Source organism: Hippopotamus amphibius, chromosome 6, assembly GCF_030028045.1.
Source record: "Hippopotamus amphibius kiboko isolate mHipAmp2 chromosome 6, mHipAmp2.hap2, whole genome shotgun sequence".
Taxonomy (NCBI): Eukaryota; Metazoa; Chordata; class Mammalia; order Artiodactyla; family Hippopotamidae; genus Hippopotamus; species Hippopotamus amphibius.
In genome coordinates this window covers 50,246,282-50,261,901 of record NC_080191.1, presented here as the reverse complement: position 1 = coordinate 50,261,901, position 15,620 = coordinate 50,246,282, and the positions used below count along the sequence as shown (strand labels likewise).

Here is a 15,620-nt window from a genome sequence, read left to right as displayed (position 1 = left end):
TGTGACTCAAGAACTGGCCATTTTTTTTAGCATTTAATATTAAAGTCATACCCTTTCAGGTGCTATAAGAAATGTAAAGAGGAATTTGACTTTTGTCCTTGCCTTTAAGCAGTTTATAGACAAATAAAGGAGATGACAAAGATTATAGATCTCTATAATTTAAGGCAAACATGATATATTTCACAAGAGGTATGTATGAATCGCTATGGACAATTAGAGTATGGCAGTAATTTCTATATAAGGTATTAATGTTAGACAGCCCTCTGGTGGAAATGGTATTTGAGCTGATCCTTGGAGAATATTCTTTTTTTTTTTTTACAAATTAAAAAAAAGCAGGCTCTTAGAGGTTAAGTTCAGTCCTGGGATGCAGATTCAGTCTTACATTCTCACACCCATACTGTTTCAAATATATCATGTGTACTTTGTACTTTAGGAAGATTTTTCCAGTTCTGGTCTTCATTGACTGAAATGAGAAAAAATTAAAGAATGATGGGATCAGAAGAATGCTTGCTAGAGTAGTAAGAGGAAATAAAGCTTAAAGTGATAGTGGTGAAAATGGAAGTACACAGAAAGATACCGAGGATCATAAAGACTCTCTAACAGTCTGGTACTCTTGATCTTATATAATATAATACTCTAACTTAGGATTTTCTTTCTACTTCTGAACAATCTGCCTTTTCTTTTAGTACCATGACAATGGAAGAACTGCTGACATCTCTGCAGAAGAAATGTGGAACTGAATGTGAAGAAGCACATAGGCAGCTGGTTTGTGCTCTCAATGGCTTAGCAGGCATCCACATCATTAAAGGTAGAAGGTGATTGCTTTGTTATCTCTGATTCTTCTAAGTACTTAATGAAGAAGATTAATTAGAGTAGAAATCAAAGCTTCCCAAGAAAGACACTTTAACATGGTACTAATCATAATTTAAATAGGTTCAACTTAATGGAGAGCAGTTATACAGAACGCTTCAAAAACCTTCAAAGTTTACATATGCTTTCACCAGACATTTCCACTTTTAGAAGTTTTTTTAGGGAAATTATAATGTGAACAGAGATTTGGCAATAAATTATTGATCTTAGTCTATAATAGTGAACAACTGAAACAATCGAAATGCCTAGAAATAGAAGAATGGTTAAATTTTGACACATTCAAGTGAATATTGGTCATTGATTTACAAAGTAATATTGTTTGTAAATTCATTCTCCCAACAGATATTAGAATGTCTGCTGTGTGCTGGGTATGATCTAGGTACTAAAAATAATACAGTAAAAGAAAGTAGTCTCTGATCTTGTGGACCTTAAATTCTTAATAGAAGAAGATAAACAGTTAATCAAGTTGAATAGGAAAAAAAATAAAACTATCTTTATTTGCTGCAATGTGATTGTCTATGTAGGAAAACTTCTAGAACAAATGAGTTTTGCAAGGTTGCATGAGACAAGATGAATATATGAAAATTTATTTTATTCCTATATGCTAGGAATGAACAATAAGAAATTATAACAATACTCTTCATAGTAGTATAAAAAATATGAACTACTTAGACATCAACTTGGAAAAAAGATGTATAAGACCCATATAAAAATCACAAAAACATTGAAAAGTACAAATATTGCTGAGACAAATTAAAGAATACCTAGTTATACCATGTTCATGGATTAGAGGACTTAATATTATTAAGATGCTAATTCATCTCAAATTGATATACAGAGTCAATATAATCAAAATTTTCCCAATCAAAAATTTTAGCAGGCTATTTTATAGAGTCCAGAACTAGTCCCACTTATTTACGATCAGTTGATTTTTCAAAGGCATTTCAGTGGAGAAAGGTTAGTGTTTTCAGTAAATGATGTTGGACAATTAGTTATCCATATTCAAAAAGTTCAGCTTTCACTTTGCACTGTACAAACAGTTCAAAATAAAGAAGATATTAAACTGAAATTAAAACTACCTAACTTTTAGAAGAAAACAAAGGATAAAATGTTTGTGATTTGAAATTTGGCAAAAATTTCTTAGATATGACACTAAAAGGACAATGCATAAAAGAAAAAAAACTGATAAATTTGACTTCATCAAAATTAACAGCCTCTACTCTTGAAGGTACTCTCAAGAGAATAATCACCTGCCTGAGAAAGGACTTGTACCTGGAACACAATAAGAACTATTAAAAACCAGTTGCCCAGAAAAATTTGTTCCAGTTTAGCTAGCAATGTTTGCAGGTTTGGATTCTTAATTATCACCATCATCATCAACGCCATCTCATTTGCTAAGTGTGCCTATGACTATGTAGTATTCCAGGCATCAATCTAAAATCTAAAATGATCTGTGCTTTACAATCCATAGTGAAGACTAAGTAAGGCAACTTTTAATAGAAAATATTTTTTGAAACATTAAACTTTCCTTTATTTCAACTTGGAAATAATAGGCAAAAAATGAGAAATTATGTAATAATTAATATCTAATACCAGCTTCTCAGAGCCCCAAATTGAGTGTAATAATTGTGGTAAAAATCCACAGAATAAATGACTTTCACAGACAGTAAATATGTGTGCTTGGTCTTAAAAATACATAAATTATGAATATGCTGTTTAAAATATTAGGTCATTAAAATGTAGCCTCATATCTGAGAAATAATCATTTTTCTACAAATATTTTATATTATGCATAACACTATCATATGTATATATTCTTTTCTGGGGGGGTCAGAAGAGATTTCTTTTTTTCTTTTAATCCTCCCCCCTGTCCCACCACCATATGTATGTATCCTATTTTATCTTCATAGTTACCCAATAGTTGAGGCATTACCATCCCTATTTTATATGAGAAAATGAGTTCAACAGGCTTAGTTGCTTTCTCAAGATTACAGCTAGTAACTGACAGAGAATTTGCCCTGGATCTTTTGATTTCAAATCAGATATTTAATTTTTTTTATTATACTATATCTGCTTCTTTATCAAATAAGCACTTGTAAACCTCAATATTATACTGTCTATAGTAGGTTGAAACTCACCATCAAAAATTTCTGACGTAGAGTAATATGTTACTTGTAGATGGTCACAATAATAAAAACAAATTTCAGATTTCCCATATTCTAAAACTGCATTCCTCATTTTATTCTATGTTGTTACGACTCAGAAGCTTAGACAGTAAATGTGTTTCTTCACTTGGCCTTTTTTCTAGTGTCCTGTCAGATTTGTTGTCTCTTTTTCCCTGCTGTGAAGTTGTGCATAATATGAGAATTGGGGGAAAAGGTTTTCATCTGATCATTTCCAAACACTGTAGCACTCCAGCAGGATCAGCATGTAGTTGGCTCCTGTGTGGCAAAATACCATGCTGTGGTGTAACAGGAGGTGCATCATGTCGCTTTTCAGATAGTTTCCACTGCATTCCCACTGTAGTTATTTTTCTATGGTTGGAAACTATTGCTAATTCCTATTAGAAATTCCTATTAGAAAGTCCATTAATTGTGATATGTCCATTCTTCATTTAATTTTAATTATAACCTTAATTGTGGAGGATTAACTACTCTTAGTTTCCATGGTTTAACTCATAGTAGTATGTTAAGCAGTACACATTTTTAAAAGTAACATTACATGTTTAACTTACATAATTTAAACTCTTCTAATAGTAGAGATCAGATAATGAAGATCTGACTTCTAAAGAAATCTAAAAATAATATCAAACTCTAAAGAGATTTGTTTATATTGTTTGCAAGCATGTATATAATATACAGTGTGTATTCTAAGGTCCTCACTGATTATGGTATTAAAAATATGGTATTATTTCAATTGTGTACAGTGTATACATGTACCATATATATATGTTATAGAAGTGTTTTAGGTTTAGTTTTCTGAGAAGGAAAGCTTTTTTCCTGATCATCACATACATTTTTCATTTCTGCACGTGTTTTTTGAAGACAATTAGTTTGACAGTATCGAACGAGTATGATTTCTTTACCCAGAAATTTTAGTGCCATCATGTGGCAAAGAATAGGTATTTCCCTATTTGGCTGAAACTTGCATAGTTTGTTGAATATGCATATTTTTATGTCTTCCCCAGGAAACGTCTTTTTTTTTTAACTAAGCATTAAAAAAAGATATTATAATGAATAGTTCAGTTTCAATTGCTTTTATTATAGTCTAGTCATTGTACCTTCTTTAAAAGGTATAATAATTATGAGGGGAAAATTGTTAAATGAATTATTCTCTATAAATGGTAGTATAAATATTAATAGAATCCATATGTCTTTGAAAAGCTTTAGAAAAAATCTTCAAAACTATAAGTTCATTGTGTGAAGATAATTGTGTTACTCCTACATTATAATGCAATTTTATTATTGTGAAAATAATCTTCTTTATTAAAGTGAATAGAAATTGGATAACTGTAAAGTATTGTGAAAATGTGTGCTTTAGAAAGCTCTGTATTAGATACTGATAGAACTAGATATAAAACAGTGGTATAAAAGCAAGTGTTTTGCACAACAATGTGAATGTACTTAATGCCACTGAACTACACGCTTTTAAAAATGGCTGAAATTGTAAATTTTTTTATATATATATGTTTTACCACAATAAAATATACATATATAAAATCAGCTTTAACAAAGAGAGAGAGAGAGACCCAACATCAAAATTTACAAAGGTATATATATGGAAAAGTCATTATGGCCATGAACAAAGTTCTAAATCCACAATATTAATGAAACTAGTTTAAAGTTAAAAAAAAGAAATGCAAGTGTATGTGATGGTCAGAAAAAAAGCTTTTTTTCCTCAACAAACTGAATCTAGAACATCTCTATATCATTTTTCCCCCTTGTATTTCATGATTTTGCCACTGTTAGAGTTTTATTTTAATGATATGTGCAAATTACCAGTTTTGAGTTTTTTCCCTGGCAGCAAGTAAGTTACATTCCATTAGTCAAAGCCATTAAAAATGTTTCATCTCTCCTTCACTGAAGTCTCATCAAACTTTTTGAAAGAACCAGATAATAAATATTTTAGGCTTTGTGAGCCATAAGATCTGTGGCAACTATTCAGCTCTGCTATTGTAATGCAGAAGCAGCCACAGACAGTACATAAATGTCAGTGTGGCTGAGTTCCAATAAAACTATTCATGGACCCTGAAATTTAATATCATGCAGTTTTCACATGTCACAAAATATTATTATTCTTTTAATTTTTTCAGCTATTAAAAATGTAAAAAAAATTCTTAGCTTTGTAGACCCTACAAAAATTCAGTCAGATAAGACCCATGGACCATACTTTGCCAACCAATGTTTTGATACTTTTTTAATTACTTATTTGAATAAGCTGCTAAATATGTACAATAAAAAACAATGTAGATCTCATACAAATTGTGATTTGTGTGACCAGAAATAGAAAGAATTCCTGTTTTTGAAATGTAGTTATTAATGGTAAATCATTCTGGCCAAATACCAGCAAGAACAATACCTATCAAGAGAAGTGAATTATTTTTCTGAGAATTATGTGTAGATTGGTCATAGTGTTTTTTTTTTAAAGAACTTTTATTGAGATACAGTTAACAGACAATAAACAGCATATATTTAGAGTGTACAATGTGGTATCCCAATCTCCCAATTCATTCCGCCCCCACCCTCCCTGCTTTCCCCAGTTGCTGTCCATATGTTTGTTCTCTACATCTGTCTCTATTTCTGCCTTGCATTTCCTCTTTCATAGTTGTTAGCATTTGCCTTATGTATTGAGGTGCTCCTATATTGGGTGCATGTATATTTATAATTATCTCCTCTTCTTGGGTTGATCCCTCAATCTTTATGTAATGTCCTTTCTTGTCTCTTGGAACATTTTTTATTTCAAAGTCTATTTTATCTGATATGAGTAGTGCTACTCCAGCTTTCTTTTGATTTCCATTTGCATGGAATATCTTTTTCCATCCCCTCACTTTCAGTCTGTATGTGTCCCTAGGTCTGAAGTGGGTCTCTTGTAGACAGCATATATATAGGTCTTGTTTTTGTATCCATTCAGCCAGTCTGTGTCTTTTGGTTGGTGCATTTCATCCATTTACATTCAAGGTAATTATCAATATGTATGTTCCTATTACCATTTTCTTAATTGTTTTGTTGTTGTTTTTGTAGGTCCTTTTCTTTTATGTTTCCCACTTAGAGCAGTTCCTTTAGCATTTGTTGTAGGGCTGGTTTGGTGGTGCTGAATTCTCTTAGCTGTTGCTTGTCTGTAAAGCTTTTGATGTCTCCGTCGAATCTGAATGAGATCCTTGCTGGGTAGAGTATTCTTGGTTGTAGGTTCTTCCCTTTCATCACTTGAAATATATCATGCCACTCCCTTCTGGCTTGCAGAGTTTCTGCTGAGAAATCAGCTGTTACCCTTATGGGAGTTCCCTTGTACGTTACTTGTCGTTTTTCCCTTGTTGCTTTTAATAACTTTTCTCTGTCTTTAATTTTTGTCAATTTGACTACTATACGTCTTGGCTTGTTTCTCCTTGGGTTAATCCTGCCTGGGACTCTCTGCGCTTCCTGGACTTGGGTAGCTCTTTCCTTTCCCATGTTAGGGAAGTTTTCAACTATAATCTCTTCCAGTATTTTCTTGTGTCCTTTCTCTCTCTCTTCTCCTTCTGGGACCCCTATAATGTGAATGTTGGTGCGTTTAACGTTGTCCCAGAGGTCTCTTAGGCTGTCTTCAGTTCTTTTCATTCTTTTTTCTTTATCCTTTTCTGCATCAGTGATTATCACCATTCTGTCTTCCAGCTCACTTATTTGCCCTTCTGCCTCAGTTAATCTGCTATTGGTTCCTTCTAGTGTATTTTTCATTTCAGTTATTGTGTTGCATATCTCTGTTTGTTTGCTCTTTAATTCTTCTAGGTCTTTGGTAAACTTTTCTTGCAACTTTTTGATCTTTGCATCCAGTCTTTTTTCAAGGTCCTGGATCATCTTCACCATCATTATTCTGAATTCTTTTTCTGCAAGGGTGGGGTGCCTATCTCCTCTTCATTCAGTTGTTTTTCTGGTGTTTTACCTTGTCCCTTCATCTGGTACAAAGTCCTCTGCTTTCTCATTTCCTCTATCTTTCTGTGGCTGTGGTTTTCAGTTCCACAAGATGAAATACTGCTGCTACTGCTTGATGCTGCTGTCTGCCCTCTTGTGGAGGAAGCTACCTAGGAGGCTCGTGGGTTCTTCCTGATGGGAGGGACTGATGGTTGGTAGGGCTGGGTGGGCGGAGCTCAGTGACACTTTAATCTGCTTATCTGCTAGTGGGTGGGGCTGTGTTCTCACCTTGTTTGATGTTTGGCCTGAGGCTACCCAGTACTGGAGTTTACAGGCTCTTTGATGGGGCTAATGGCAGACTCTGGGAGGGCTCATGCCAATGAGCACTTCCCAGAATCCCTGCTGCCAGCGTCCCTGTCTCCTTGGTGAGCCACAGCTGCCCCCCACTTCTGCAGGCAACCCTCCAACACCAGCAGGTAGGTGTGGTTCAGTCTCCTATGGGGTCACTGCTCCTTCCCCCGGGTCCTGGTGAGCACACTTTTTTGTGTGCCCTCCAAGAGTGGAGTCTCCGTTTCCCCCAGTCCTGTGGCAGTCCTGTAGTCAAATCCTGCTGGCTTTCAAAGTCTGATTCTCTGGGGATTCCTCCACCCGTTGCTGGACTCCCAGGTTGGGAAGCCTGACGTGGGACTCAGAACCCTCACTTTAGTGGGTGGACTTCTGTGGTATAACTGTTCTCCAGCTTGTGAGTCACCCACCCAGCATTTATGGGATTTGATTTTAACGTGATTGCGCCCCTCCTACCGTCTCATTGTGGATTCTCCTTTGTCTCTGGATGTGGGGTGTCTTTTTTGGTGAGTTCCAGTGTCTTTCTGTGGATGATTGTTCAGCAGTTAGTTGTAATTCCAGTGCTCTTGCAAGAGGGAGTGAGCGCACGTCCTTCTACTCCGCCATCTTGATCCTATCTTCGTCATAGTGTTTTGAATATCTGTTTATAAAGACATGTATGTACCTGAAAGTTGTCCTTAATTTCAAACATCCTAATGACTACTGATTGGTAGTCATTAACTTCAACAAGAAGAAAACTGTTTGTTTAAATTAAAGGTTAATCCAGAGTTTGTTTTTCAATATAATTTTAAAACATTGCATTTGATTGATGGTCTATTCTGTGAAATTAACAACAACAACAAAAACAGGTGCTGTTATCAGGGTTTTTTTTTACTGGGACAGTCATATTAATATCAACTTAAATTCCTTTTCTTAAAAAATAAATTAGTGAATTGTAATCATTGCTGTATTTTCACAGTGTGCGTTTTTAGATTATAGATAGCTAGATGACATTGGGAACTAAATACTTGATTTTCTTATGCTTTAAATATATTCTGATTACTCAGGTGAGTATGCCTTGGCAGCAGAACTGTACAGAGAAGTGCTGCGTTCATCTGAGGAACACAAGGAAAAGCTCAAAACTGATTCACTGCAAGTAAGTAAAAAGTAAAAAGTTTCAAAATATTTGCTTTCTATAGGATAATTTTTCTGAATATTTAAGAGGACAAAGGGTTACAAATGGACTGAGTGATAATCACTGGGGATGAAGCTTGGAAATCATGTTCTTTTAATAAGCACCCAAGCTGATTTATGTATACACAAAAGTTTGAGAATCACTATTCTGTCTGCTCAGGTCAATATTGGTGACAAGGCTGACTAAATAAGCCTAAACCACATAATAAAAGCAGCTCAAAATATTTGTATTTCAAAGAATGGGGTCAGTTTTATCACTTTGCACTTTAACATCGTCATATATTCACATGATATTCACCAAAAAGAAGAGAAATTGAGTTAAACTCAAAAATGGAACTAAGTAATAAAACCTATCCAATCATCTTTTAATTTAATTTTTGGAGATCTTTTAGAGAGATTTGGATATTTGAATCATGACACTTCAGTGTGAAATGTCTTCCCCTTCTTGGTTCAGTCCAGTGGATCATATAGACAAGGCTCTCTAGCTAAATGGTAAATAAGGATTCTTTTATGAATCTTGATAAGTTTAGGCTTGAGTCCCTGGTGAGGCTTCTTTTGTACCATTCAGAATCTAGACCTTCAGACCTACATGTTCACCTATGCCTGAACAGGTATTAGGAGAAGTGTATGGGGGAAAGGGAAGAGGAGAGAAAATTAAATACGAGTCTACTTATATTATTCATGGATAAGGATTACAGAAGGTCCTTGACCTTAAGCAAATGTATTTACCTCATGAGAGGAGGAGGAAGTGCAAAGATACTGTGTTCCTGAATAAAGAAAACAAAAGTATACAGGTAAGTCCAGTATACCTGAGTTCAGGAGTGAAGAGTAAGCTGTCAGTCAGCTTGCTTCTTGGTTTTGAGCCACAGTAACCCCACCTGCTGATAAAGCATGGCCCACTGAATGTCTTTCTCTGTCAAATCGGATTAGCCACTCTGCTCTGTTGAGATAAAATGTGTATGTAAGGGGGTGGAAAGAGACAAGTATTCCTCCCAGTCCATTCAACCACCTTGTGCAGAAAGCAACAGAAGTCCTCTTCCACCGGTGCACACAGAGAAGTGGAGCTGAGTTTCTACCACTTTTTCTCTTGTCGTATTTATACTTTTGTTTTTGCTCTTGAATCTGATAATATTACTGATTATATTATCTATGAAGGCATGATGAAAAATCGTTAAGACATTTGAGATAATTCTTCAGAGATTAACTCTACGAAGATCTGCACCATGGCCCATAATTTGTAGCCAAACAAAGTACACCTTTATAGTCTTGAATCACTGGCACCAAGTCAAATCTTACCAGAAAGACTCCTTTCCCAATCATCCTTTAGCCTTTACCTGTCTTGTCAAATAAAGGCTCAAATTAGATAGAAATTACTTTCAGGTTTTTTTTTCTCATAGCTCTTTACTCCAGAGGGAGCCACAAACCAGTCACAGACTCACTTATATTTAATACAGAGATTTAAGATATAGTTTTCTCCTTTATTCTACACCATCTTCACTTTCAGCTCCCTCCCCTTTTCAGCCCTTAAGTTCAACAGATCCAGGTCACAGCCGTTTTCTTATGTATTTCATTATCTTTGTTTTTAACATATTATACTTGCTAGGCTCATCCAGACTCATTTCCCAGGAGAAGAGGAATCAAGTCTGTGGACTTACTTGGCATACTCATATTTCCCAATGTAGACAAGTACACTTAGAAGAAATATACCTATATTACATACTCTGTTAAATATGTAGACATATTTCATGAAACTGTATATTTTTACTTGGAAATTTGTCATTATGAATAAGGTAATTACTTTAAAACTGACACTGAGGAAGTTGATATTCATATTGTTTTAAAGGAAAAGAATTTGGTGACTCGATCTTAAATGCGGTGTTAGTGTTCTGTGTGCCTTAGTAATAGTAGGTTCTCCCCTTAGAGTTCACTGCATTGTCTGTCATAATTGTTGCCTTTTGTGTGTTTTATAGAGACTTCATGCTACCCATAACTTAATGGAATTGTTGGTAGCCAAACACCCAGGGATACCTCCTACCCTGAGAGATGGCAGACTTGAGGAAGAGGTAATTATTATTTTTTCATTTTGTCTAGAAAAGAATTTTTTTTCAGACTTCGTGATTCATCTACTTGATATTTCCTAGAGCATGTAAAGGTAACCATGTTTTCTTGCTGCTTTGATGTTCTAAACTTTGCTGTGGTGATTTTAGGTGGCATAGAATAGCAATACTCCATATTATTTTGTTTCTCTGATGATCTGCTTACAGCTACATGGCAACTGCTTGTTGTAGATGTGACTTTTCATAGCCAACAGCACAGGATGTAAATAAACAACAAATTAAAAAAGGAAATCTTGTTGATCTCATGACAGATCTGCAAAAGATGTAGTTTAGTAGCAGTAAAAAGTTTAGTACTTTCTCCACTCTTCAGTGTATTATTTAAGGCAGTAAATAAACTCAAATTTTCAGTGGTATTTCTTATGTCCTCTCAAAGACATTCCCTCTGCAATGAGTATTGCCTTTCATTAGAAACTGTTATTATAAATTATTGTTAATATGATTATTATGCCAGTTCCCACATGGATTTTTGCCTCATTAAATGTCAAAGCGGGGTGGCACGTCTAAAAGCAAAAGAGTATTAGATATGTTTGAAATGTATTGAACCTGTAAATGGAGCCTTTATTTGAATTAACAGGATAAAAAATGAGATTATATAGGTACATACAGCCCCTTCTTGATGCTAGATGGCAGTCTAAGTGTTGGAAGTTTTCAAGTGAAATTTTATTCCCAGTGCAAGCATCTGATCCTTATATGTAATCAGTCACTCTGTTTAAATGCCTTCAGTGACAGGAAGCTCTCTGGAAGACAGTCCCATCTATTAGTAGACAGCTCTAATGACCAACTAATTATAGCCATGGAATTTGAATAGATATTAATTAGAAGGTTGTAACAGGAAAAGGAAAAATGCATCATGAGGAGGAGGGTTCATACTATTTAGATGTATTTCCAAGGAGACCACTTATCACCTTTGCCTAACTCTCACAGTATGTGAAGCCACAGTATTTCAAAGCTGAGCAGGATCCAAGAAATCATCTACTTCACCCACCTTCTTTTGCAAATGAAGTAACTGAAGCCTAGGGAATTGAAATGGCTAGTCAAAAGAGACGTTTATCTATTCAGTTGACCTCATGAAATTACCACTGTTGTGGTAAGTCAAAAATGGTCCAGTATTGGCAATTTCATATGGCTCAACCCACTAGTAAGGGGAAGCATTGGGATTTCCAGTTCATTAGTCTTTCCTGTTTTCCTCCCACTGTCCCATATAGCCTCTGATCATCCCCTCTCTTCATTCATAATAGTTTCAGGGGTCAGTTAAGTATTTCAGTTAAATGGACAAAAGTGAAGAATTTTCCTAAGTTTCCTAATGGGAACTTATAAGAATAAATTTTTCAGTACTTATGTTACTTGCAAATAACATGATCCTTCTTGTCTTGAAAAGTTGAAAGGGGAAAAAATTTTTAAATCCTTTTTGTATTAGTCTTTTAGTCCTCCCGTAACAAAATACCACAGACTGGCTTAAACAATAGGAATTTTATTTCTCACACTCATGGACTGGAAGAGTTAATATTGTATTAACATAAAAATGTCCATGCTACCCAAAGCAATATACAGGTTCAATATAATCCCTATTAAAATTCCAACGGTATTTTTCACAGAAATAGAATAAACAATCCAAAAATTTGTATGGAACTAGAAAGGATCCTGAGTAGCCAAAGCAACCTAGGGAAAGAACAAAGCAGTAGGCACTATGCTCCCTGATTTCAAACTATATTGTAAAGCTATAGTAATTAAAACAGTATGGTATTGCCATAAAAGCAGACACATAGATCAATGGGACAGAATAGAAAGAGCCCAGAAAAATAGCCACCTATATATGGTCAATTAATTTACAAAAAAGGAGGTCCTTAGAATCAAGATGGCGGAGTAAGAGGGCGTGCGCTCACTCCCTTTTGCAAGAGCACTGGAATTACAACTAACTGCTGAACAATCATCCACAGAAAGACACTGGAGCTCACCAAAAAAAAAAAACACCCCACATTCAGAGACAAAAGAGAAGCTGCAATGAGATGGTAGGAGGGGCACAATCGTGTTAAAATCAAATCCCATAAATTCTGGGTGGGTGACTCACAAGCTGGAGAACAGTTATACTACAGAAGTCCACCCACTAAAGTGAGGGTTCTGAGCCCCACGTCAGGCTTCCCAACCTGGGGGTCCAGCAATGGGTGGAGGAATCCCCAGAAAATCAGACTTTGAAAGCCAGTGGGATTTGATTGCAGGACCTCCACAGGACTGGGGGGAACGGAGATTCCACTCTTGGAGGGCACACAAAATATTGTATTCACCAGGACCCGGGGGAAGGAGCAGTGACCCCATAGGAGACTGAACCACACCTACCTGCTGGTGTTGGAGGGTTGCCTGCAGAAGTGGGGGGCAGCTGTGGCTCACCAAGGAGACAGGGATGCTGGCAGCAGGGATTCTGGGAAGTGCTCATTGGCATGAGCCCTCCCAGAGTCTGCCATTAGCCCCATCAAAGAGCCTGTAAACTCCAGTACTGGGTAGCCTCAGGCCAAACATCAAACAAGGTGAGAACACAGCCCCACCCACTAGCAGACAAGCAGATTAAAGTGTCACTGAGCTCCGCCCACCAATCAGATTAAAGTTTTACTAAGCTCCGCCCACCCAGACCAACCCACCACCAGTCCCTCCCATCAGGAAGCACCAACAAGCCTCCTAGGTAGCTTCCTCCACAAGAGGGCAGACAGCAGAATCAAGCAGTATCAGCATTATTTCGTCTTGTGGAACTGAAAACCACAGCCACAGAAAGATAGAGGAAATGAGAAAGCAGAGGACTTTGTACCAGATGAAGGGACAAGGTAAAACACCAGAAAAACAACTGAATGAAGAGGAGATAGGCACCCCACCCTTGCAGAAAAAGAATTCAGAATAATGATGGTGAAGATGATCCAGGACCTTGAAAAAAGACTGGATGCAAAGATCAAAAAGTTGCAAGAAAAGTTTACCAAAGACCTAGAAGAATTAAAGAGCAAACAAACAGAGATATGCAACACAATAACTGAAATGAAAAATACACTAGAAGGAACCAATAGCAGATTAACTGAGGCAGAAGGGTGAATAAGTGAGCTGGAAGACAGAATGGTGATAATCACTGATGCAGAAAAGGATAAAGAAAAAAGAATGAAAAGAACTGAAGACAGCCTAAGAGACCTCTGGGACAACGTTAAACGCACCAACATTCACATTATAGGGGTCCCAGAAGGAGAAGAGAGAGAGAAAGGACACAAGAAAATACTGGAAGAGATTATAGTTGAAAACTTCCCTAACATGGGAAAGGAAAGAGCTACCCAAGTCCAGGAAGCGCAGAGAGTCCCAGGCAGGATTAACCCAAGGAGAAACACGCCAAGACGTATAGTAGTCAAATTGACAAAAATTAAAGACAGAGAAAAGTTATTAAAAGCAACAAGGGAAAAACGACAAGTAACGTACAAGGGAACTCCCATAAGGGTAACAGCTGATTTCTCAGCAGAAACTCTGCAAGCCAGAAGGGAGTGGCATGATATATTTCAAGTGATGAAAGGGAAGAACCTACAACCAAGAATACTCTACCCAGCAAGGATCTCATTCAGATTCGACGGAGACATCAAAAGCTTTACAGACAAGCAACAGCTAAGAGAATTCAGCACCACCAAACCAGCCCTACAACAAATGCTAAAGGAACTGCTCTAAGTGGGAAACATAAAAGAAAAGGACCTACAAAAACAACAACAAAACAATTAAGAAAATGGTAATAGGAACATACATATTGATAATTACCTTGAATGTAAATGGATGAAATGCACCAACCAAAAGACACAGACTGGCTGAATGGATACAAAAACAAGACCTATATATATGCTGTCTACAAGAGACCCACTTCAGACCTAGGGACACATACAGACTGAAAGTGAGGGGATGGAAAAAGATATTCCATGCAAATGGAAATCAAAAGAAAGCTGGAGTAGCACTACTCATATCAGATAAAATAGACTTTGAAATAAAAAATGTTCCAAGAGACAAGAAAGGACATTACATAAAGATTGAGGGATCAACCCAAGAAGAGGAGATAATTATAAATATATATGCACCCAATATAGGAGCACCTCAATACATAAGGCAAATGCTAACAACTATGAAAGAGGAAATCGACAGTAACACAATCATAGTGGGGAACTTTAACACCCCACTTACACCAATGGACAGATCATCCACATAGAAAATTAATAAGGAAACACAAGTTTTAAATAACACAATAAATCAGCTTGATTTAATAGATATCTATAGGACATTACATCCAAAAACAGCTGATTACACATTCTTCTCAAGTGCACATGGAACTTTCTCCAGGATAGATCCCCTTTTTGGTCATAAATCAAGCCTTGGTAAATTCAAGAAAATTGAAATGATATCAAGCATCTTTTCTGACCACAATGCTATGAGATGAGAAATTAATTACAGGAGAAAAACTGTAAAAAACACAGACACATGGAAGCTAAACAACACGCTACTAAATAACCAAGAGATCACTGAAGAAATCAAAGAGGAAATCAAAAAATACCTAGAGACAAATGACAATGAAAACACAATGATCCAAAACCTATGGGATGCAGCAAAGGCAGTTCTAAGAGGGAAGTTTATAGCAATACAATCCTACCAGAAGAAACAAGAAAAATCCCAAATAAACAATCTAACCTTGCACCTAAAGAAACTAGAGAAAGAAGAGCAAATAAAACCCAAAGTTAGTAGATGGAGAAAAATCATAAAGATCAGAGCAGAAATAAATGAAATAGAAACAAAGAAAGCAATAGCAAAAATCAATAAAACTAAAAGCTTGTTCTTTGAGAAGATAAATAAAATTGATAAACCTCTAGCAAGACTTATCAAGAAAAAGAGGGAGAGGACTCAAATCAACATAATTAGAAGTGAAACAGGAGAAGTTACAATGGACACCGCAGAAATAAAAAGCACCATAAGAGACTACTATAAGCAACTATATGCCAATAAAATGGACAACCTG

The 15,620-nt window shown here is 36.1% G+C and overlaps 1 protein-coding gene across 4 annotated transcripts in view; it reads left to right on the top strand.

The window, feature by feature from the left end:
• SHPRH (SNF2 histone linker PHD RING helicase) overlaps positions 1-15,620 on the top strand; it is a 99,818-nt gene that overhangs the window by 26,908 nt on the left and 57,290 nt on the right. For all 4 annotated transcript variants that reach the window (XM_057739053.1, XM_057739054.1, XM_057739052.1 and 1 more), the window contains exons 14-16: positions 687-808; positions 8,366-8,454; positions 10,463-10,555. In XM_057739053.1, coding sequence (XP_057595036.1) covers positions 687-808; positions 8,366-8,454; positions 10,463-10,555 — 304 coding nt within the window. The remainder of the gene's footprint in view (positions 1-686; positions 809-8,365; positions 8,455-10,462; positions 10,556-15,620) is intronic.